Below are 25,673 nucleotides of genomic sequence, written 5' to 3'. Positions count from 1 at the left end.
ATCAGGATTCTAGGTATGTGTCTCACATCTATCTTTTAATCTACTGACTTTTCTACTGTCTTGATTTTCTTTTAATGGGAGTTTCTTTGTCCTATTGCAGTTTTCATTTTGGATTGTTAACGCCTTTTCTCTCTCCGTCCTTGTTAATAGATTTAATGGTCTCTAGTTCATGAAGAATAGTGTGACACATATGGCATTCTTCTCAGGTGGAATAAAAGGAGCCTGTAGCCAAGAGTTGAGTTAAATACTTTTCCAGTTCCCCTTATTTTCAGTAGGTCTCAGAGTGGCTGTGACCACAGGAAACCAGTGTTAAGAGGCCAGCTAATTGTATAGATTGTCTCCCAGTCCCGGTTGGGAAAGTCTAATTGTGCTGTTTGTTTGATCGAATTTGGCATTTATTTCTTCTAGTCTCAGAGTAACAATCGTGTTTGTATATTGTAATGTTCCCTATGAGGGAATAGTAAAAATATATTTGAGGGCCCAAGTTGGCATGTTCTGGGAACTTAATTTTCTGGCTTTGCACGATGACCTGGCTCTGATTTCTGCATAATTTCTTCTGCTTCAGTTTAGTGGTTTGGGGATATCTGTTGGTAGCAGGACCTATTTTGAACATTTTTAAGCCATGCGGTATTTGATGGCTCCTGGTTACTTCCAATTGAGGCTGCTAGATAAACCCCTCACAGGAAGTATTTGTGTAAGAAAGTGCTGGTAGGCAAAGTGAGACCATTCGGAAGTGATTCATATGACTAGGACTGTTTGTGTAAAATTTGGGACTTGGTTGCCTAGAGACCATATCTTTGAGCAAACTGAGTGAAGTGCCACTTGCGTGCACACGTTCTGGTGAAGCTGTGCCGCTTGGTCTTTCTTCGACAGGAGCTCCTGCTACCCCGATCCATCCCGGTGCCTTGACAGTGTGTGAATCAAAAATCTTAACCATATAAATGAAAGATCTGGTTAATGTTTTATTTTGAAGAGAAAGTTGACTTGCTTAAGCTTGAATGTTTTTAAAATGTTTTCTTAAAATCCTGTGTTGGGAAGAATTACTTTGTTATTTTTCAGTAAGGAATGTTATTATAGAAACCTCGATACTTCAGATACTTTTACAACAGCTAAAGTGAAACAACCCCCCAAACCCCCTCCTCCCTGCCACAGCCCCCCAAATCCAAGCCTGCAATTTGCCAGGACATCCTGATATAAGATATTTTCTGTCTGGGGCATCTGAGTGGCTTAGTCAGTTGGACCCTCCAACTCTCGTCTCGGCTCAGGTCACGATTTCATGGCTTGTTTGGTCGCCTGCTTGGGATTCTCTGTCTATCTCTCTCTGCCCCTCCCCTGTTTGATCTCTCTCTCTCTCCTCTTAAAATAAATAAATTAACATTTTTTTAAAAAGGTTAAGAAAGCATTTCTGTCTGCCCCAAGGTCACTGTCATCCTCTGCCTCTTCACTGTCATCATCAGGACCATGTATTGCGCACTTAAGTGACGCTGGGTACTGTGCTCCGCGCTTGGTATGCACTGTCTGATTAGCTCTTCTTCAAGAGGTGCTTATTCTTATCTACACGAAACAGAAAAGAAAGCAAAGCCTGGAGAGGCTGACGCGCCCATCTAGTAAGTGGTAGAGCCGGACTGCAGGCCTGGCAAGTCCCCACCAGCTCAGCGGCTACTGCAGCACTACTGCTTCTAAAAATAATGACAGAGCAGTGCCTCCCTGTAATCAATTACTTTACACACAACATTACTGTGAGATAGGCATTATTTTTATTTTAAAGAGGGGGAAAAAACCGAATTAGTGTCGCCTGTCTGATGGTCCCGGTGCGATACTAGTACTAGTGCCTTAACCTCGGTAGGCACGGAAGGGGCAGCAGTCAAGTCCAATGTCAAGTGCCACAGATGTTAACTGCCTCGCAAGCCTGATGGGTGAGCCTGCCACTTCCTGCGGGGCCTTTTGTCCGCCACTCTGTGTAAGGACAGGTCTCTGATTTGTCCCATAGCTTTGTGCCTAACTAGTGTTGGACTCTTTTTTTTTTTTAATTTTGTTTTATGGTTGTTTTTATTCACTGAAGAGCTAAAGAAAGTGATGGATGTACATAAGTAAGTAGCTGTTAAATGTTTGTTGATTGGTGGAAGATGTATTCTTGCTTATAAGATATATAGTAAACATAGGGGTGCCAGGCTGGCTCTGTCAGTGGAGCATGGGACTCTTGATCTTGGGGTTGTGGGTTGGAGCCCCATGTTGGGCATAGAGATTACTTAAAAAATAAAATCTTTTAAAAAAATTTAATGTTTTTATATTCTTGAGAGAAAGAGAGAGTACAAGTGGGGGAGAGGCAAAGAGAGAGGGGGGAGACAGACTCCGAAGCAGGCTCCAGGCTCTGAGCTGTCAGCACAGAGCCTGACATGGGGCTCGAACTCATGAGCCATGAGATCATGACCTGAGCCGAAGTTGGACGCTCAACTGACAGAGCTCCCCCAGGTGCCCCTTAAAAAAAATAAAATCTTAAAGAAATATAGCAAACTTAAAATCTTAGTTAAGTGACTTTTATAGGTGTCTGTGATAAATGTGTAAGTTTAACTTTTTTGACTAAACTCCCGCTCACCAAGATGATTTCCTTGGAAGAGGAAGCAGAGGCAGCAGAGGTGATATAAAGACGGTGACTTCGGGGAGGCCAGACAGTTCTCATTTGGTTTTTGTGTTCGTAACTTGGGGTTTGGTAGTGATTCCGCTTAGAGAGGCATGTCTTCTTTCCAGTTGCTTGTTTTTTACATAATGACCTCATGCAGACAGGAGTGGCAAATTGGATTGGAAATTGCCTTGGATCGTTTGGCAAGAACTCTATTTTTTGGTGTTGTGGGTGGAGGAAAGTCCTGTCTAAAGGCCTCTATTTCGTCTTTACTCAGAATACCTTCCTGTTGACTCACTGGAAATCGTAACCAAAAGCAGAAGGAGCATTGGAGAGGCAGCTGCTGGTCCAGGGCTTGGCTTCTGTTGGGGCACATGTCTGGGGGCTAAGGGGACACTGGCTTTAGGAAGAATTGTGAGACTTGTACAGTAGAAGGGAAGTACTGTTATTGCGATAGGTATTTATCCATAAGGTAGAAATTATCTGCCTCTTTCTAGGGATTATTAATCTGCAACATAAAAAGCAAGATATTTATTTTTACAATTNAGGGGGGGGGGGGGGGGGGGGGGGGGGGGGGGGGGGAGGGACAGAGCAAGAAGGAGATCAAGAATCCCAAGCAGGCTCCATGTGGTCAGCACAGAGCCCAATGCGGAACTCAGATCCACGCACCGTGAGATCATGTCCCGAGCTGAAACCAAGAGTCGACACTCAACCGACTGAGTCACCTAGGAGCCCCAAGATATTTTCTTGAATAGGATTATTTAGTGTTCCTAAAAACTGAAGCAGAAGGAACTGAATGAGGGAGGGAAGGAGACAAAACTCGAAAAGGAAAAATTGAAAAGAAGGAGGAAAAACCTGTGATTGTTGAAGATAGGAAAATGATATAAAAATAAAATTGAAATAGAAAAAGCCTTACAGCAGAGCAGATCATTTCATTACAAATAACGTATGCATATCAGATGACCTCTAGAACAGCTAAAAGGAAACAAAGTTACTACTTGTGGGGACTGTTGTAACAAAATGTTTTCCTGCTCTGAAGACACACTGTTATGTCATTAGTTTGGACAATGCTTCTTGATCATTGATTGAAAAGGTAGTGCTCAGCAGTGGTTTGGGGATTTCCTTTACAAACTTGACAAGTCCCACAAAAATATTTTTTAGGCAGATTTTAGTTTCTTAATTAAAACCTTTTTCTTAATCATTGAAAAAAACAACAACAGATAATACATGAGCAGGGTACTTAGAGGCTATGCTAGGATATAGTGACAACAGTCCGTGTCCCAGCCATCCACTTCCGCCAGTTGGAACCGCTTAAGAATATGTGTCTTTTCGCGGTCACTGCGTACAAATCCTAGTCCCTTCTTTCCTGGTTACGTTCTGCTTTGCATCTCGTAACTTACCCCACGTGAGCACATCAGAGTACCTCATGTTTGTCCTCACGGTCGCACAGTTTTTCAGTGTATTGGTTGAACCCACCGGTGCACATGCTCCCCCATCTTTTGCTATTATATAATGTGTTGTAGTTAGCAACTTTGTACGTATGCCACCTTGCAGTTGTGAGTATTCTGGTGGGATACATTTCTCAAAGTGGAGTTTCTAAGTCAGAGGGAGGGTGTACGTTTAGTTTTGAGGAATAGTGTCAATTCGCCCTGCAGGTTGTACTATCCATGATAAATGAGAGTGCTGCTTTACCCATAATTTCACCAACTGAGAGTATTATAGTTTTTTAATTTTTAAATTTTTTATTTACTTANTTATTTTTGAGAGATAGAGACAGCGTGAGCAGGGAAGGATCAGAGAGAGAAGGAGACACAGAATCGAGAGCAGGCTCCAGGCTCTGAGCTAGCTCTAAGCACAGAGCCTGACGCGGGGCTCGAATCCACGAACCGCGAGATCATGACCTGAGCCGAAGTCGGACACTTAACCGACTGAACCACCCAGGCGCCCCTATAGTTTTTTTAAATATTTGAGAATTTCATAGGTGAAAATGATATTTCACTGTAGTTTCATTTTCAGATTATCTAATTCTGAGTGAAGCTGAGCATCTTTTTTGTTAATTTTATTTAATTTATTTTTTTTTATGTAAGCTCCATACCCAGTGTAGGACNGAACCGCGAGATCATGACCTAAGCGAAAGTCGGACGCTTAACCGACTAAGCCACCCAGGCGCCCCTGAGCACCAATATTTAAAAGCCATTTGTATTTCCCTTTCTGTCAACTGTTTTGGTAGAATCCTTTGCTCATTTTTCTTTTGAGTTTTTTCTTACTGATTTATTAGAGCTCTTTATATATTGAGGGGATTGATGCTTTGGATGGCACATGTGTCGTAAATAATCCAGTTTGTCCTTTAAGGTTTGACTTTAAGGTTTTAAAAATAATTTAGAAGTTCATTTTATTATTTTTTTTTAACAATTCAGAGTTTTAAAACATGTTTGATTTTAGAAATGTTTTTTATTTTTAGCTTTTGGCTTTATGTCATTTTTAGAGTCCTTAGTTATACTGATGCTATACAAAAACATTCTCCTGTGTTTTCTTCTAGTATTTTTAGGATGTAAAGAGTTCTAACATGTAACCCTTTGATCCATTTTGAATTTTTCTGGTATGAGGTCTGAAGTAGAGATCCTACTCTTTTTACTTATTTTCTCTAGATGTTTGGATGATACATACTGAGCAGCAACAATGACTCTCATGAGATGTACTCTGCAGTTTACCTTGCTGTCTAGTCTTTGAGTTGAGATCTTAATTTTTTTCAGAACAAGGCAGGTTCAACTGTTATTTATTTATTTTAATTTTGTTGAGATTTTTTAAAGTGTTTAGTTTTTGAGAGAGAGCACAAGTGGGTGAGGAGCAGAGAGAGGAGACAGAGGATCCAACGCAGGCTCTGCTGTCAGCACAGAGCCCAGTGTGGGGCTCAGACTGATGAACTGTGAGATCATGACCTGAGCCGAAGTTGGGCGCTTAACCGAATGAGCCACCCTGGCACCCCCCTGGGTTGAGATTTTTGAAACCTAAAAATATCATGTTAGAGAAGTTGGCTAGAATATTCCAGAGTACTTTGAAGCAAGTTATATTGTGCCATACAAAAAGCTTAATAGTGTGTAGTGAAGTTGGCATTGAGAAAACAGGTTTTGGATCAACAGCTTGGGCATATGTACTGTGATGAGATGGATCAACTTGCTCAAGTAATGCAACTTATTCGGGATACAATTCGGGATTTGAAAACTGTGTAGCTGACTTTCCAGATCACTCTTTTCTGAGGTGTATTCTACTAATGAGTGCTGTGACATGAAGAAAGAAAGGGTTTAGTGGTCAAATTTCACAAATACTGGAGTGAGCAGGTTACACAGATTATTTAACTGGTGGATTATATAGATGTTTTATCATGGGCTCTAAGTTCTGAATCTCAAAGGGAGAAGACAGTGGAAGCAATATTCCTCAACCCTTGTTTACTCTCAGACTCTTCTCACAGACCTTCTTGCTCTGAACTAGTGTTTCAGAGCACACTGATGTGGAAAGCATTGTTTTTAGTCAGAACAATGGATTTGAGGGACTATTTCAAGTAAGAATTTGGAACATGCTCCTGATTCGTTCTCAGCCGTTACATGTTTTATCTGTAGTTTCTATTTGAGTTCTCATGTTCTTGGTTTAGAGAGCTTAAATTAAAGCCATTACTGTACTAACGCGGTAGGTATAATTGCTAAACTGTCATCAGTGATCTTTAAGGAATTGTGCAGACAGGAGTGTGGTTTTTTAAAAAGTGGAGGACGATGAGGCACCTGGGTGGCTCAGTTGGTTGAGCATCTGATTCTTGATTTGGGCTCAGGCAGTGATCTCCTGGTTCGTGGGTTTGAGCCCCATGTTGGGCTCTGCGCTGACATTGCAGGGCCTGCTTGGGCTTCCCTCTCTCTGCCCCGCCCTCATGCGTGCACGTGCGCGCCTGTGCATTTGTGCTTTCTCTCTCTCTCTCAAAATAAATAAACTTAAAAAAAAAAAGGTGGAAGAGGGCAAATGTACTAATTATTAAAAAGGAGAAGAAGATAATCACATATTCTAGTCAAACAAATTAGTCTGAGGCGGAATGCCTAGCATATGTCAAGTAGATAGCTTATGAGCACCTAGTGAGGAAAGAAGTGATGCTTTCTGAGACAAGCCCTGTCACATTAAGATCATTTCCTCTTGGACGACACCGTCACCGGATTGGTGAGTCAGAGAAACACAGTAATGTCTAGATGTCAGTAAGGCATTTGCAAGTGTGTCTTGTGATACATTAGTGACAGGTTTGACAGATGTGGACTAGATTATAGGGTAATAAAGATTTGTAGCCAGTTGAACACACCATATTCAAAAAGAGCTGTTAGATGAGGAGTAACTGCTTAATGGGTGTGAGCTTTCTCTTTGGGTGGTGAACATCTTCTGGAATTAAATAGTCATGGTGGTTGCACAACATTGTGAGTATACTAAAAAACACTGAGTTGCATACTTTAAAATGGTACATTTATGTTCTGTGAATTTTCTCTCAATGATAAAAGGAGCTGCTAGGTTTTAAGTTCAAAGAAAGCTCTCTAGGGCATGTTACAGGTAAAACCTTCTTCTTGGGACTTATCAGTGATGTGTATTGATTAAATTTGAGTTTGACTTGTTGCTGGAGGGATGGTTAATGCACTTTATGACAAATTCTGCATTCAAAATACCTTGACTCTAATAAGATTTAATAGTGATAAATGTGACATCCTACATTGAGGTTCAGAAATGGAGGGTTTAGGTATAGGATAGAGTAGTAGCATTTATGGGAATAGCATTAGTAGGAAGATAGAACACAGTGAAATAAATCTGTTGTTTATCAGTTCATTAATAGAAATGTAGTGTATGGAGCAAAGGAAGAGGGTTGTCCCCTTGTTCTCTGTACTCATCAGAGGCTAACCCAACTTGGTCTGCAGGTCTTAAGACCTGAACACCTTAAGAGGTATTGATAGTCTATGCAAGGGTGATAGATATGTGATGGGATTCTTTACACCCACAGCAGGCGGTACTGATAGATCAGAATCCTTAGAACCTGAGGCACTTCTCCCTATCAGTGGGCGGTGGTGCATTGGTTGAGACATGGTTATTGTTCAAGGACTGGTGCGTGGGTGTTGAATGAGCTTGACCAGGATGATAAAAGGTCTGTGAATTATGATGTATCAGAAGTCCTTGAAAGGACTGAGATTATTTAATATAGAGACAAGATTAGGGAGATTGTAGAAACATAGACTCTCAGAAGTGCAGTCTGTCATCCAGTATAGGAATTCATTCAACTGTTAACATTTTGCCTATATTATTAACAAATCTGAAAAATGGAAGAGGGTTTCAATTTCTCATGTGTGGTACCAGAGGAACAGAACCAGGCAATGGAAATCTGCTTAATTTGAGGAAGAACTTTGTAGCAACAGGAAATTTTAAAAAATGTGCTTTGGAAAAATCCATGTTGCAGAAGATTTTCAAGCATAGACTGTGTAACAGTTGATGGAAGTATATGTTCTAACCTAAGTACTTTCTCCAGTCACTTAAAACAATTTTTATTTTCATTTCCTGTGTTATTAAAAGATATTTTTATTTTAAATGATATGATGACACTCGATTACTCCATTTTTTTTTTCCTGACTTGGCTAAAGCAGTTGGGAAAAGCACTTCCAAAAGAATAAAACAGGTAGAAAGCATTTTGGGCTCCCCATTGTTCCGGACGCTCTCACAGAACTGGAGAAGGTGGCAAATGCTTAACCCAGTCCTGTCCTTGGGGGCATTACAGATTAATCAGACAGATAGGGCATCACCATTTGAAAAAAAAGAAAAAAGAAAAAGTTACTCAACATCAAAGGTTGAAAGGTCTAACTAATGTCGCAAGACAATATATGATTGCCCACGAAATGATGCAGTTAAATGTGTGAGAGTTTAGATGAGGGAAAGATTATTTTATGGCTGAGTTTTGCAAGATAAGCTGAAATTAGATGGGCAAGAAGGGAAAGCAGAAATGTACATATTTTTGTGTTCCTTGAGAGATGAGACTGTCTTTTTTCTACTTTTTGGTAGCCAAGAGCACCCCTTCCACAGCGCTTTCCCACAGAGCAGTTGCTCAGTAATTTCAGTCACATTGGTGCAAAGCTGTGTGGAGTGTGGGGGTTGAGGTGGTTAAGAGAATTCCAGTATTGTGGGGACGAGAGCTTAGGATGATGATGATGATGATGATGATGATGATTACTTGGTGATAATTGAGACCGGTACTATGGTCCTTAAGCAAGAAGGAAAGAACAGTTTGTGTCATTCAGCAGTTATATTTTGAGCAATGACTTCAAAGATAAATCAGAAAAGGATTTCACCCTTATGTATTTAAATAACTATATTAAGAGGTAAAGAGATACAAAGTGCCATCTACAAGTTTAGAGGAAATTTGGAGGAAGGAGAGATTATATCCAGGGATAGATCATGGAAGAGTGCACGGAGGAGGTGACTTTTGAAAGTAACATTTGAATCGTCCAAGATGGGTAAGGCCAATCAAAAAGATTTTGCCAAATCTTTACTCTTAGTAGTCATCTCCGTCCTTAGCTTCCCATAGTACAGCCTGATGACCTCCCTCTACAGACTGTCGATTTCTCTGGCCCTAACTTATTCCATCTGATTTAACATGGCAGCTTGACCTTCCCTGTAGCAACGGGAGAAGTATCTTTCTTCCTGAGACTCCATCTTCCCTGTGTGGTCTGGGTCTTAGTCCTTTTTGTCTTCTAGGGTCCATATTCCAGGATTGTTTTCTTAACTGTAACTTAAACTTTTCCCTGTTGATTCTTTTCTCTGTAGCATATAAACGTCCTCACCCATCTAAGATCTCCTCCCTTAATACCAGACCCTGCTCTGATTTCTATATTATTCCTTCTCTTGTTCCTTCAGGAAGAACTTGTCTTCACTCCCCGTATCCACTTCTTTATCTTAACTCGTGAAGGCTTGATTTGTGTACCCTTCTTTCCCCCACTGCAATTTCTCTTGCTGGGATAACTGATGACCCAATGGTTACGTCCATTATATAATTTTCAGTGTTTATCTCAATCTCTGTGGCATAGGACACTCTTGTCAGCTCACTTCATGAAATCTTCTTCCTTTTAAACGGGGTAGCTTTTTATATTTTTTTGAATTTTGACCTGTGTATGTATATTGCCTATCTAAGAAAGTAAATTCAGGGGTGTCTGGGTGGCTCAGTCAGTTGAGTGTCCAACTCTTGATTTTGGCTCAGGTCATGATCCCTGGATTGTGGGATGGAGCCCCGCCTTGGGGCTGCACACTGTGTGTGGAGCCTGCTAGGAATATTCTCTCTCTCTCTCTCTCTCTCTCTCTCTCTCTCTCTCTTTCTTTCTCTCTCCCTCCCTCCCTCCCACCCCCAACCCCCAACACTTGATCTTTCTCTCTAAAATAAGAAAAAAAAAGTAAATTCAGGTAGCATCTGTCTCCTCCAGGAAGCACCAACCCTCTTACTCTAGGTCTGAGTCAGGTGCTCCTNAAAATGTTATACATGCCTTACACTTTTCTCACCTAACACACTGTGAGCCACAGGGGGCAAGGATTGTGTCCTTCATGATGAAAACAGCACATCCTCCTGATATGTTCTCACTAAGTACGAGGTCTGAAAATTAAATTTCGGGACCTCGTACCTGCTCTACAGGCTCTCCTTGTTCAACCGGGGCTCTAGCAGCTGCGGCGTAGGCCGTGATGACTCAGACTTGCATTTGCAGAGAAATATGGGATTGTCTTCTGCCTCGTAGAGGATTTTCACCTGTTTCTTTCCCCAACCGCTGCTGGCAGCGGGCAAGAACTAGGCTGCAGCTGCTGAGACTGAGTATCGTCTAACTTAGCTTGAAGATTCTGTTTTTATTTAAGGTTAAATGGTCTTTCACGCTTTGTGATATGTGGTAGAGACGGATGAGTAGATAGATCGAACATGGTAATGTTTCACTAGGCTCTGCATCTGACGTTGTGGTCCGGGAGTCAGCAGTTAATCCTGTTAGCACAGGGACTTTTTATAAAAACTTCTTTGAAGTAGTAATTTACATGCCATAAAGTTCTCCCATTTTTAAATGTACAACTTAATGATTTTTAGTAAGTTTCTCCAATAGTGCAACTGTTACCACTGTGTAGTGCCCGTCACCCCAGTAAGAATGGGGACTCTTGAAACATGGTAACAATTAGATGTTTAATTTTGGCAAGTAGACTTTACATAACTTATCCAATTTAGCAAAGAGCAAAATTATTTGCTCAGCAATGGTTCTGTATTAGGTATGAAGACACATAGAGGTTAAATAAGTTATTACTTAAGAAGAATGGGTGGCTCAGTCGGTTAAACCTCTGACTCAGTTTCAGTTCAGGTCATGATCTCATAGTTTGTGGGTTTGAGCTCGAGTTGGGCTCTGCGCTGTGAGTGCAAAGCCTGCTTCAAATTCTCTCTCTCTCTCTGCCCTCCCCTGCTTGTGCACTCACTCTAAATAAAGAAGAGGAAGGTTTCCTTTCTGTTTCTCACTCATTCCTATAGCTGTTCAGATTGGCTTAATTTATACTCAGAAGTTTCTTTTAAAGCAGATACTATCAAGGTTTTTCATGTGCTTGCAGCAGGGCTTGGAAAACAAGCCTTTATAAATCATTTCTTGCCTGGATTCCTGCGAGTTCTTCCTTACTTAATACTATGTATCCTTACCCCTTCCTCCTCTTCACCCTGCTGCTTGGAGCGATCTGTCAGGCTATATCTGATCATTTCATTCCTGTTTCACATCCTTCAGAGGGTCTGCATAGTCTCCTCCCTCTGCCTATGACTTGTTCTCCACCTCAGCAACCCCCCCCCCACTCCCCAGTCCTTCAAGACCTAAATGTCATTTTCTTGGGGAAACCGTCCCTGATTCCCTTCCTCTTCAGGCAGTGAGTTCTTTACTGAATACTCTACATTGGTTTCTCTCAAGACTTGTTCCTGCCACGCGGTATTGTAATTACTAGGCTATCCGCCTGCCCAGACGGTGCTTAGACCGGTCAGGGTCGTAGTAGACTCCCAGGGGCAGGGAAAGGCCGCCCAGCTTGGCAGGGTTCAGCCGGCAGTGACCCTGGCCCGCGGGGCAGTTGCTCCGGCCGCTGGGTGTGGTGAGCGGCGCGGCTCCTGGAGGAACCGAATCTCCGTGGTTCGCAGCGGCGGTTCCGGCATTGGTCTCTTCCCCTTCTGTACCGCGCAGAGCCGGCAAACCGCGGGGTCACGTGTTCCGCAGAACTTGCCCGGCCCGTTTCCTCCCCACAGACCCCGAATTCAGAGTCGCACCCTGATTCTTGGCTCCCGGTGCTCTAGGCCCGGGCTTGTTTGAGGGCTTACCGCGCTCAGAGTCCTCTGAATAGTGAGTTCTTTGTCTTGCTGAGGACCGGAATGGGCAGGTCCCTGCGACCGTAGGACAGGGTGGGCGGGGCATGAGGCAGGTCACTAGGTGTCAGATGCGAGAAGTGGGTGTATTTCCGCAGCCTGGCTCTTTCCCCGCATGGACTCCCACGCTCTCGTATGTGTGACACGCAGACACAGCGACCATTACTTAGAGCCTGTTGTTTGTTCGTCCTCATTATGGCAGCTGATCTTCACGACAGTCTTAGGAGAATAGGTGCTTGTGCCGACAGGAAACTGAAGCTCAGAGGGGTTGGTTAGATCACTAGTCATTCTTGCTCATTCTGATTTCCTTCCCTCATTTCTCAGGGAAGAAGAGGGCATGTGCCCGACTCTAACGAGCTGCCTCCTGTGTTGTTCAAACCTTGCCTGCCTTTGTTCTTTATTTCTTGTCTCCTTCGTCCCCTCTGCACTTGCTCCTTTCTTGCGGCCTGCAAATAACTGCCTTTTCTTGAGTCATAAACAGAGAGGCGTGCCTCCGCCTCAGATCTGCCCTCTCTCCATTCCTCCAATTCCTCTTCCCTTCAACCTCCTGAAAAAGAAGTCCAGCTTGGCTGTTTCTAGTTCCCCCCGTCTACTTAGTCTTCTAGGGTCATCTCCCTCCCCCTGCGCCCCCGCTCCACAAGCTCCCTGTGAGGATGGGGCCTTCTTCCTTGTTTGCTGCGTCCTTTTCTCTGCCATGCACCTCTCAGCAGCATCGGAGTGGGGGCCTCCGCCAGCTTCCTGACAAGTTTTCCTTCCTTGCTTGCCATCGTGTGATTCTGTCATCGTTCTCATTCTGCCACAGCGGCTGTTCTCTCTTTGTGATAGCATTGGTGTTCTCTGAGGCACAGTCTTGACCGTTCTTGTGTCTTAAGTTATTTATTTACTTAAGTAATCTCTCCGTCCAACACGGGGCTCAAACTCACAACCTTGAGATGAAGAGGCGCGTGTTCCTCCCTCTGAACCAGGCAGGCGTCCCTTGACCCTGTTGTATTTTGCTCAGCAGTCTGACCCTCTGGTGAGCTCTTCCGCTCCCCTGTGCCCCTCTTCACACCGGGGTCTCCAGCTGGGCCTCTGTCCTGAGCCTTTCAGATTTGTATTTCCACTGCCTGTAGGATGTCACCACTTGAAGCCCCATTCATGGTTCAAGCTGAACATGTTTCCGGCATGAATTTATCATTCTGGTCTTGTGTCGCCAGCCTCACTGACTGGCAGCCTCTTTCACTTAGTCATCCGTGCCATAAGTCACGAAGTCATCTCTTAAAGTAAAATAACACTTTGCCTTTTATAGAAGTTTCTGGAAGTTTACTAAAGATGGTACATGTTGCCAGATTTCCTTTTGGAGCAGTGTGAGAATGAGGGGTTTCCCCGCGTGTTGGACGATAAGTTGCTATCGTTCCTTTTTATCTTTGCCAGTCTGGCTGAATATGGCGTTATTGTTACTTTAATTTGATTAGTAGTGAGATTAAGAATTCCTATAATTACTGGCCATTTACATTCTTTTGTGAGTTGCATGTTTATTTCTCTAGGGAAATATTTGTTATTTTGAGCATTTAAAATGTATACATACATGTAAAGATTATAGGAGATTAAGTCCTTGTTATGTGTTGCAAATTTTTCTTCCAGTTTATCTTTCCTTTAAAAAATATTTTAATTGCCTTATAGCAGTTTAACTGCCTTTTTTATTTTCTTTACAAAAATTTTTTTAAAAATGTTTGTTTATTTTTGAGAGAGACAGTATGAGTGGCGGTGGGTGGGGCAGAGAGAAAGGGAGACACAGAATCTGAAGCAGCTCCAGGCTCTGAGCTGTCAGCACAGAGCCCGATGTGGGGCTCGACCCCACAATCTGTGAGACCATGACCTGAGCCGAAGTCGGATGCTTAACCGACTGAGCCACTCAGGCTTTCCGTTCTGTTTTTTTTTTTTTTTTTTTTTTTTTTAAGAGACAGAAGGAACATGAGTAGGGGAGGGTCAGAGGGAGAGAGAGAGAGGGAGAGAGAGAATCTTAAGCAGGCTCCATGCTCAGCACAGAACCCAACACAGGGCTTGATCCCATGACCCTGGAATCATGACCTGAGCTGAAATCAAAAGTTGAATGCTCAACTGACCAGGTGCTCCTTAACTGCTTTTTATGTAGCCAATTTATTTTCCTCTTCCTTTTTAATTTCTACTGCCGTAGTCTTGCTTGGAAGAGTTTTTCTCATTTCAGTGTTATACAACCATTCATCTATATTTTTTCCTTCTTTATTTTTTAAAATTTCTAATCCATTGACTTTTTTTTTTTAATTTTAAGTAAACCCAACCCTTAATGTGGGTCTTGAACTCACAACTCTGAGATCAAGAGTTATATGGGGCGCCTGCGTGGCTTAGTCGGTTAAGCGTCCGACTTTCGCTTAGGTCATGATCTCGCGGTTCGTGGGTTCGAGCCCCGTGTCGGGCTCTGTGCTGACTGCCAGCTCAGAGCCTGGAGCCTGTTTCAGTCTGTGACTCCCTCTCTCTCTGATCCTCCTCTGCTCACGCTGTCTCTCTCTCTCTCCTAGAAATAAATAAAAACATTTAAAAAAAAAAGTTGTATGTTTTACCGACTGAGCCAGCCAGGCGCCCCTGTGTTTGTGCAATTTTTGTCCTTCGTTTATGCTTTATCTCAAATGTCTCCTTTTCCCATTTTTCACCTTTCCAAATACAGTTTATCTTACAAAGCCTAGTTCAAATACCTTTTCCTGTTGTAGCTACTTGTGTAAGCATCTCTGTTCCCAGTGGGTGATCTCCTTGAAGGGGAGACAGGCAGTTACCACATTTCATGCTGCTGACACAAATTATGTAGCATAGTCCATTAGAAATGTTTCCTGAATGGATGTGTAGTCATCCGAAAGGATAGGGTTTTTTTTTTGAAAGTTGATTTAAAATAATGTATAAAACAAAGCCCCATAAAAATAGGCTAAATGTTAGAGAGGTAGATAAGAGTCATTTATAAGAGTTGTGATGTAATTATATTAAAGATGAACTTTTATAGACACACTCATTTTTCACACAAATTATGTCAATTTCACCAGTGTTTAGTATTTAATAAGCGCCTCTCTTGGTGCTTGCTAAAGGAAGGCTTGTTGATGAGGTCATGTACTTGTGGGAGTACATGGTGGGTGCTTCAGGAAGCTGAGCTTCAGAAATGGAGGTTTGTTGGTGAGTGTTCAGAGGTGGTAGCTATTATTATTTTTAAAGGAGGCAATATGTTGTGTCAATAGAGTTTGGATTTTAGAATCACACCAACTTGGGTTCAGGTGTGAGCTCACCCATTTATCAGCTAAGTGGTCTTAGGTTACTTTTGAGAGCCTGTGGTTTCCTTATGTAGTAGATATAAACAACAGTACGGTTGAATGAGGTGTTTTCAAGGATCAAGTGGGATGATGAATGTAAAGTATTTAGCTTATTGGCCATGTGGTGTTGGACATGATTTTTCGTGTTATTTATATTGAAAATGAACCATTTAGATACTGCTCTCGTCTCTTCTCTTTTCATGAAAGAAACCACATGTGAGCAGGGGAATTCCAAGCAGGCTCCACACACAGTGTGGAGATCATGCTGGGATCATGATCATGCTGGGATCATGACCTGAGCCAAAATGAAGAGTCAGGTGCTCAACTGACTGAACCGCCCAGGCGCCCCAGAAACTGCTGTTCCATGTTGAGTAGCTGTGTTTCAGATCTGAGGTCACTTTTTTTTTAATAATGCTTAAAAAATTTTTAATGTTTTGTTTATTTCTGAGAGAGAGAGAGAGAGAGAGAGGCAGCGTGAGCAGAGGAGGGTCAGAGAGAGAGGGAGACACAGAATTGGAAGCAGGCTCCAGGCTCTGAGCCAGCTGTCAGCACACAGCCTGATGTGGGGCTTGAACCCACGAACCGTGAGATCATGACCTAAGCCGAAGTCAGATCCTTAGCTGACTGAGCCACCCAGGCACCTTTTCTTTTTAGTAATTTTCATGTGAGTTAGATTTCCTAAAGCAGTTCTGGGCTTAACTTGAGGACAAAATGTTGAGAATTTATATCCCTTATTTTGAGAGAAGGGACTAACTACTCTCCATTTTCTTCAACTCTGTGAGAATTGTAAGAAACACAAGAGTTTTGTCACTGAGTATGTGTGTAGCTATGGCTGATGGCCCTGATCACAGGTCATGTGTGCTGATGTGTGCTGATGTTGGTATGATACTTACAGAACTTTTTAAAAAAGTAACTTACCTGTTAAAACATTTGTACTTTGCAAAAATATTTGTACTTGTATTGAAGAAAATACAAAAATTAAAAAACCCTACCTTGTTGCCAAAGTGATTTCCTGAAACAGATCTGATCAGGTCATTCCTCTCTCAGAATCCTTCAGGGCCCCCCATGACTAGGATGGTTATTTCTTCCGCTTGGAGGCCTTCCCTGCCTTGGCCAGTTGGTAAACTCTTCCTCATTCTTTAAAACTCTTTAAATTTTGTGGACAATGCGGAGCTGGAAGAGAAGTTAATATTTTGGGCAACAGAACTCAGGTTCCCAAAGGAGCTGACATTAAGGACGATAGGCTGACCTGAACATGATGAAATATCAAAATGCAGAGATGAGGGAGAGTCATGGTTCTAATATGGAATTGTAGAGACCGGATTCAGCAGGTGCGAATTTGCAAAACACTGTTGACTGGAAAAACGTAATAAAAATAATCTGGGCTTTGTGTGTGGTTATGGAGCACTCAGAGCGAAGAAGGGGATAGTCCTGTTCCTTTTCAGGCCAGTCAGACCTTACCTGGAACGTAGTGCTCAGCTGGAGANAGGTGCTCTGGTCCTGTTCTCTGACATTCTGAGAGCTTACTCTGCACTTAACACTTGGTTTGTCTTACCTCCTGCAGTCCTCACACCCATCCTTGCAGGCAGGTGCTATTATTAATCTCTTATGAAGAGCACTTGAAGGAACTATAATCATTTTACTTGCAGAAGTATCAGCATGTGACTCATCTGGGGAGAGGAGGAAAAGCACACACTTTTTTTAATACCCAGCTCCACACCGTGCCAGCGCTGTACTTTCTATGCAGTCTTCTTTAATCCTCAGCAACAGAACTAACTGGAAAGTTCTGTGAGTCCCTTTTAACAAATGAAGAAACTGGTTAAGTGAATCGCCATCTTGCTAAGTGACAGGTTGTAAACCCAGGTCTCCGGGGCTCAATCCCTGGCCAGCGCTGGCCACATGCTATTTTTACTTCCATATGTTGTCCTGCTCCAGAAGGCAGCTTATGGCACCGGTGGGGGACCGGTGCTGGCTGAATAGAAACTTCTGGCTGCTGGAGTCCAGAAAGGAACTGAGTTGATGTGAATGTTTGCCTTCATGTCAGCAGCAGTCAGTCTCAGCCCGTGGCGTGATTTGGGTGCGAGGTTTTCGGGGGATTCAGGCATTGGGGTGGGGGGCAGAGCGGGACGTGGGAGCGAGTGGAGGAGCCGGGGTGGGCCAGAAGCTTTTGGGAGCTTTCCGACCATGAGGTTCTGTGACCATCACGAGACTGTGAAACCTAAGAATGGGCAAAAAGTTGTGTTAGCCACTGATTTTTATTTCTTACATAGGTTTATTTACTTTTTCATTTCAGCTTTATTGTGGTTATAATTAACATAGAAAATTGTAAGATACTTAAAGTGTACATCGTGATGATGTGTTTCGCGTATACATTATGAAAGGGTTCCCCCCGTCTCATTAGTTAACACATGCATCACCTACATATTAATCTTTTGGGTTTTGTTTTTGTGAAAACATTCAAGTTCTACTTTCAGCAAATTTCGGTTACACGAACATTGTTCTCAACCGAAGTCACCATGTTTTACATTAGATCCTCAGACCTCATTCCTCTTACAGCTAAAAGTTTGTACGTTTTTGCCCACCTCTCCCTATTTCACTTGCTCCCTGCACCCTGGCAATTACTTTTCTACTGTTTCTGTGAGTTTTGTTTTGTTTTAGATTTCACATATAAGTAACACCGTGTGGTATTGTCCTCGTCTGGCCTGATTCACTGAGCATGACGCTCACAAGGTTCACTGTGTTGTCACAGATGGCAGATTGTCCTTCTTTCTCATGGCTGAATAATAATCCAGTGTGTGTGTGTGTGTGTGTGTGTGTGTGTACACATCTGTTTAGCTCTCACATCTTCTGTAATGCATTCGACTGTTGAGGGACACTTAGGTTGTTTCTATATCTTGACTATTGTCATTAACGCTGCAGTGAACACGGGGTAGCCTGTTTTCATTTCCTTTGGCCATAAACCCAGAATTGGGATTGCTTGGTCATATGCAGTCATTTATTTTTAAGTTTTTGAGCAACCTCCACACTGCCTCTCCATAGTCACTGTCCCCGCAGCAGTGCACACGATTGGGTTCTCTCTTCTCCGCATCTTCCCAGCACTTGTTATCTCTTGCCCTTCTGATGATGGCTGCTCTGGTAAGTGTGAGGTGATGTCTCTTGGAGGTTTTGATATGCATTTCCCTGACAATTAGCACCTTTTTATGTACCTGTTGGCCATTGTATATCTTCTTTGGAAAAATGTCTATTCACTTCCTCTGCCCATTTATAAATTGGATTGTTTGTGGGTTTTTGTTTTGTTTTTTTTGCTGTTGAGTTGTATGAATTCTTTGTTAACCTTTTAAAAAATGTTTATTTATGTATTTTGAGAGAGGAAGAGCCTGTAACTAGCAGGGAGGGGCAGAGAGAGAGGAGAGAGAGAATCCCAAGCGGGCTTCATGCCTCCAGTGCAGAGCCTGATTTGGGGTTTAAACTCACAAAAGTGTGAGATCGTGACCTGAGCCAAAACCAAGAGTTGGTCGCTTAACCAACTGAGCCACTCCCTGGATATTAACCTTTCATCAGATAGTTTCCTCTGTTTCATAGGTGGCCTTTTCATTTTGTTGATGGTTTCCTTTGCCTGTGCAGAAACTTCTAGTTTGGTGTAGTCCCACTTTTATTTTTGCTTTTGATGCCTTTGCTTTTGATGTCAGGTCCAAAAAAATCATTGCCAAGACTGATGTCCAGGAGCTTACTTACATCCAGTATTTTTTTTCTAGGCATTAATGGTTTCAAGTCTTAGGCTTAAATCTTTGATCTGTTTTGAGTTGATTTTTGTGTGTGGCGCAAGGTAGCAATCTCTATGTAGATTTATTTTAAAATGTTTTTATAAAGCAAGGGGCTCTGGGCTGGCCCAGTCGGTAGAACATGCAACTTGATCTCAGGGTTGTAAATTTGAACCCACACTGGGTGTAAAGATTACTTAAAAATATAATCTTTTTAAAAAAATAAAATGTATTTTTTTATGTTTANAATGATCTAGTTTCATTCTTCTGCATGTTGCTGTCCAGTTCTCCCAACACCATTTGTTAAATATAAAATGTATTTCTAAAGCTAAATTAAATGCTTGTGCTTTATAAGAAAACTTTGTATCTGAGTTGAGAATCCGTGGTGGATTTAGAGTTAAACTGAAATCCTTAAAACCCTATTTAGTGGGCAGAAAGTGGAGATACACCAGCCTTTTTCCTGGGGGGGGGGGTTCCTCGGGGGGTTATCTGACCCTTTGCCCTGTTTAGACTGCCTTGTAGAGCTCAGCCCCATTAGGCTCTTGAGTGACGTGGGAAGAGCACTGAGGGAGGATTCTTAACTAGGAGTCAGGGCCTGGTTATTCTGCCTCTGCCGCCAGCTAGCCGGTGACCTTGACAGGCCCGACTCTAACTTGTAAAGTGAGGGGGTTGTGCACGTATGTGTAGCCTTGGGGTAGCTTTTTATAGCTTTTTGATAATAAAAAAATGTTTCTTTAATGTTTATAGTTTTTTATTTTGGAGTTGTACTTCTAAAGTCCTTTCCTTAGGAATTTTAAATACAGAAGAATATTGTGTACAAAGATGTTCCTTGGAATATTATTTAATAGTTGAAAATACTTTAAAGTGACCTAAGTGTTCCACGTAGGTGACCAATTAAGCACTTTGTAGAATTTTTATGTAGTTTAGTCTTCAGAAATTGTATAATAACATGGAAAATATTTATAAAATATTGAGAAAAGTCTAATAGTCTTTTCTAATAGATGTGTATGCTTACATTTAAAAAAAAAAAGAAAAGAAAAAAGAACCACAAAGGGATTTGCCCTAGCAGTGCTTTAAGTTCCTGGCTCTCACCTTGTGATTCTGTGGGTTAGCGACGGAGGGGGAGCCATCCCCGATGGCACTGGGGGGCGGACAGGAGGTGTGTGGTATATTCTTGGGGGCCATCGTAGACTCTAGGCTGCGGCCAGCATTGCAAATGAGAGAGGAACGTAGCGCCCTGCTTAGTGCTCGCTCTCCCTCTTCAAAGTGGTCCGGTCCTGGTTTAACCTTCTTCCTTCCCAGACGCGAACCAGGCGGTGATCGGCTGTGAAGCGGAGGGGCGCCCCAGGGTGCTCCCCCGGAGGGCCCCGCAGGCTGGGGGGGGGGCGCCCCCTCGCCGGCCCTTCCGGCCTGACGTTCGTGCGGCGCAAGGTGAGCTTGGCTGCGCGCGCCGCTGGGCAGCGCTGTACCCCTGGACGGGCGGGTGCGCGCTCGGGGGCCCCCGTGGGCCTCCCTGCGCCTTGAGTTCCCTGTCGGAGGACCCCCCGAACCCTCTCTGGAAACGGGCTCCGATTCCAGGCGGAGGCAGGCGCCGTGCTCTTCCTCCACAGTCTTCCCTCCGTGTTTGCCTTGTCTGGGGGAGAAGAGAAGTGACTTTTCTCCTCAGGGCGGCACATGGTGAAGCGTGTTTTCGGCTTAGGGGACCGTTGTCCCGGCTTTGCTTCTGTCCACGAGAACACAAGTTGGACTGTCCCCCGAGAGCGGGGCTGCCAGCTGCCAGCGGGTGTGCGCAGCGTCCCGTCCGCAGCGAAATCCCGGGGGGCGCTATAGGGGAGGCGACCTCCGGGACGGCTGCTTTCCCCGCCTGCGACCTGCGTCCTTCACGCTGGCCTCTGGGCTTCGGGCTCCGGCAGACGTATAGTTTGGATTTGTAGCGGTTACAAATTGGTGTCTGATTTTAGTCACTAGGACAACTCTTCTGGAAAACTCATTTGTCTCCCCTTTCTCCCCACCTTGTGACATTTAAGTTCGACCACCTGAAAGACAGGCCAGAGGTGAAACCTCATCAGAAAATTCTCCAGCCATGCCTGTACCCAGCCTGTATTTATTTATTTACGCACATTCGATGACTGTTTGTAGAACTTGAGAAAAACAAGGAAATTGTTGCTTTTCCTTATCATTTGGTAAAAATCCTGAGCCGTAGTCTCAGTTTGGAAAGATAGAATTAATACAAGAAAGTTTATATCTGAATTATAAAAGGAACACTTTAATAAAAAAGTAACAATTTATAGAAGCATGATAAATCTGAGTCTGTTGTATATCCTTGAAGCAATTTTCTTAATACAAAGAATTATATAAAAACACATAAATACATGTACATATTATTTGGCCTGTTTTTCTATTGGTACATTAGTGTTTTCATGTAAATTTTCATGGATATGTGTGTGTGTCTATAAAATATGGCATAGTTAAGTGTTTCTTCCAATTTTATTTGCCTTTTAATTTAAGCTTCTGTTTGTCAATGAAGATTATAAACTCTTCATTTTCATATTGTCCTGCTTGGTCGTAAATGTATTTTTTACTTCAGCTGGCTCTGTCTTTCAATATTTTTTCATTTGTCTTTCCACAGATTTAATACTAGTGAAATAGACCAGGTGATATCCGGTGTTTGGGGAGTTTTTTTACCACTGTGGTGAAGAATGTGGGGATAACACTGGCTGTGTAAAATTTGGGTAGAATAGTTTTATATATACACACACACACACAAATAAATAAATAAAAGTAAGCTGTATGCCCATTGTGAGGCTTGAACTCAGGACCCAGGTGCCCCAAGTGGAGTAGTTTTAAATTAGGGGTATTTAATCTGGAGTCAGTGAAATCTCTGAAATGACATTAAATTTAAGTATATAGCAAGGTAGACCCCATTTTTTTCTGGGGAGGCATTTCCTTAGATATTCAAAGGATTCTGTGACTTGAAAATGGTTTTAAAAAATCATTGCCTTAAATAATTTTTAGTTACCTACATTTTTGTCGGCAGAAAATATTTGCAGATGTACTTTAGTCTACCTTGGGCCTGCCTGAAATCTCTTGAGAGGTATTCTAGGGGGGAAAGAGAATTTTCTTTTCCTTTCCCCCTTACAGCCTCCTCCCCCCACCCTCTGAAAAACAGGAATTCATTTTTACTGCTTCCATTGGCATTTCCTTCCCTATTTTAGCTGAGATAATTGGCTATTCATGTAACCCCAAAAGAATCTCAAAATCTGAACCTAGACGTTCACTGTGGATTCTGAAACTGGAAAAGAACATCAATAAATTTAAATTTCTGAACAGTTGGAATTGTGGCTTCAGTTACAAATGGTTTTTCTTAGGAGTTCTGCAGGAATAACTCAGGGATTGAGGGTTAGAGGCCGAGGTTCCTGGGCATTTGGGGTCTGAGGAGCCAGGTGGCTCTGCTGTGACAGGAGAGGAGAGCAGTGTGGAGAAGAAGGTGGCCATGATGCTTGGGGCTTTTCCTAATTTCCTCACCTCTGAGATGTGACTGGATCGGGACAAAGATGTGTGTGAAACTGTACCTTAAAGGAGTATTGCTTATGTTGAACTTAAACTCCTCCAAGGAGAGTGGAAATGAGGCTCAGAGTCTCTTAAGGAAGAGCTCGAACCTTCCCTCTCTTCTCATGTCCTCTCCCCTTTTGTGCAGGTGGATGGAAGCATGCCTCGGGGAAGACCTGCCTCCCACCACAGAGCTGGAGGAGGGACTTAGGAATGGGGTCTACCTTGCCAAGCTAGGAAACTTCTTCTCTCCCAAAGTGGTATCCCTGAAGAAGATCTACGATCGAGAGCAGACCAGATACAAGGTGAGCCCTTCTTTGCTCGGTGCTTTAATCTCCAAAAACTTAGGAGAGAAGGTTAGTGGACTTCATCCTGTGTAAGAGTTACTGAGAAATATGTGTAGGTGTGTTTATTCCAACAAAAGAAAACATCTGGCAGAGTGGAGAAAAGAGTGCAAAGTCAGAGTAGCAAAAGATGGCTATCTGTATTTCTGGTACAATTCTTAACGATGGTCTGTACCTAGAAATCTTCATGGTCCTTGATGAATTTTCTATTAAGAAGTTGAGGAAGTAACTAGGGGGAATTACTACTTTAATTTTAACCCAGCACTGAGATTTGTGGCCAAGAAAGCAATAGCAACTTTAGGGTCCCCCTAAGGGTTGCTATAGCAACTAAAAGTCCCCCTGGAGTTCAAGGTAAATTGGGAAAGCAATCCAGTTTCAGGAAATTGAAGTTACGTGAAAGGGTTTGATTCCTGTGGCTCAGGGCCCTTAAGAAGACAACTGCTTAGTTAAGGTGGAATATTGACAGGGACCAAAATCTGTTGTGGGGGAGCTTTCCCACGAGAGCCTATTTGGAAAAGGATGAGCATTAAAGGTAGTGGAAGATTGAGAAACCAAGAGCAGATATAAGTGGGGCCACTACAGGAATTGGGCCAGAACTTGGAATGAGCTAAGGATGAAGACCGAATCAAAAGAGATTTTGTGTGTTTTATGTTTAAATTGAAAGGATGACAAGGCGGTGTAGGTAAACCAAAGTTAACCACCCAAAGTCAAGCTTTCCTTTTCTGAAGGCAACCCTGGAGTTGTTCTGTTGAGTGGCACACCATGTGGGAAGAGCAACAGATTAGCAAGACATTTAAAATTTTTTTTTAATGCTTAGAACATGAGAGGGGGCAGGACAGAGAGAGAGGAAGAGGGAGACAGAATCTGAAGCAGGTTCCGGGCTCTGAGGCGTCAGCACAGAGCCCGATGCAGGGCTCGAACTCAGGAGCCACGAGACCATGACCTGAGCCAAAGTAGGACACTTAACGACTGAGCCACCCAGGCACCCCGAGCAGCAAGACATTTAAAGAAGAGTGGAGACTGCACGGCAATAAACCCTCCTCCCCTCTGGAGAGTAAATCTTTCTGAAAAATAGACATGGAGGTTTAGAGGGGGATATTTATCTGTGTAGTATCAAAACACTGATTAACGTATTTAATAATATGTCAGTCTGTATTTTTTACCTGCTTGCTACCACCACCCTGACTGCTTTATGTACATTTTCCCATTGCATCTTTACAACAAGCACATACAGTGGGTGTTAGAGATGGGGTAACTCAAAAGGGTGAAGTGACTTGCCCAATGTCACCAGGAGACAGCCAAGCCAGGAACTGAATCTAAGATAATTGAAATCCAAAGATCATGTTCTGTGGAGGACAACTACACAGGAAGATCTCCAAAAAAATTTTTAAAGGATTTTATTTTTTTTTTAATGAATCTGTACACCCCACGTGGGGCTCAAACTCACAACCCTGAGATCAAGAGTCACGTGCTCTACTGACTGAGTCAGCCTGGCTGGCTCCAGAGAGTTTTAAGTGAGGGGGGCTGAGATGTGGATTCAGGTTTTGGGGATTGGAATCTTCACATAATGCTGTAGACAGACCTTAAACTTAAGGGGACTTTGCAAAGTCTCATAAGGGGACTTTGCAAAGAGTCTTTATTTAGTGTTTGCCTCAGTATTGCCAACAGTGCCTAATTGTCTCTTATTTGTTCTAGGCAACTGGCCTGCACTTTAGACATACTGATAACGTGATTCAGTGGTTGAATGCCATGGATGAGATTGGATTGCCGAAGGTAATTTATGTGATATTCATAGTTCGGGTTTAGATAAGGTTGTTTTGGCATGTAGTTCTCATTCTGCCTATAAAATTATTCTCAATTGAATCTTGGTGATTTTTTTTCTTTCTTCTTTTTCACGTACTTAAAGGATCTCTTTCTTTTTGATTTAGGAAATAGTTTTGTTCTTTTACTTTTATATTTCTCATTCCTACTTTACTTCACCCTAGAGAAATTCCCTATGATGTCATTTACCTTTACTATATGAAATTTGCATGAAATCTTTTAAATATTTAAAAAAATATATTTGTTAGAGACAGAGCACAAGCTGGGGGAGGGGCGGAGAGAGAGGGAGACGCAGGATCTGAAGCAGGCTCCAGGCTCTGAGCTGTCAGCACAGAGCCCAATGTGGGGCTTGAACTCATGACCTCTGAGATCATGACCTGAGCCAAAGTCAGATGCTTAACTGACTGACTGACTGAGTCACCCAGGTGCCCCCACATCTACCTATCTACCTTTTTAAAGTATACAATTCAGTGTTGTTGTTGGGTTTTTTTTTTCATTTACAAAGTTGTTAAATTGAAATTTGACTTGAGGAAATATTTTAGAAGTGTTATTTTCCAACTGCAGAATAATCCTCTGTAAGAGAACATGATGGGTTATTATTTTATATTTCAAATTGTAGAGGCAATATAACGACATGTACTTCTTATATCTTGTTTTGGCGATGGTTGTAGTTTTTTTTGGTTTTTTTTTTTTTACATTTTTCTTGAGGTATAATTGCTAGACAGAGATTGCATGTATTTAATGTGTACAGTGGATGAGTCTGGAGTAAGTGTGCATCCTCGCGTGTTCTCAGGAGTTTATAGTTTATTTAGCACTGCTCTTAGTAAGATTGCCAGCTCTAGGTCCTCTCCACCT

General features: G+C 42.6%; 1 protein-coding gene across 1 annotated transcript in view; it reads left to right on the top strand.

Annotated features, from left to right (window-relative positions):
- IQGAP1 (IQ motif containing GTPase activating protein 1) overlaps nucleotides 1-25,673 on the top strand; it is a 96,775-nt gene that overhangs the window by 8,290 nt on the left and 62,812 nt on the right. The window contains exons 2-3 of the mRNA XM_077774353.1: nucleotides 22,802-22,958; nucleotides 24,693-24,770. Coding sequence (XP_077630479.1) covers nucleotides 22,802-22,958; nucleotides 24,693-24,770 — 235 coding nt within the window. The remainder of the gene's footprint in view (nucleotides 1-22,801; nucleotides 22,959-24,692; nucleotides 24,771-25,673) is intronic.

Source organism: Crocuta crocuta, unplaced genomic scaffold (genome assembly GCF_008692635.1).
Source record: "Crocuta crocuta isolate KB4526 unplaced genomic scaffold, BGI_CrCroc_1.0 scaffold7, whole genome shotgun sequence".
In the NCBI taxonomy this organism is placed as follows: Eukaryota; Metazoa; Chordata; class Mammalia; order Carnivora; family Hyaenidae; genus Crocuta; species Crocuta crocuta.
The sequence above is the reverse complement of the archived record's forward strand: the minus strand, read 5'-3'. Positions and strand labels throughout refer to the sequence as shown.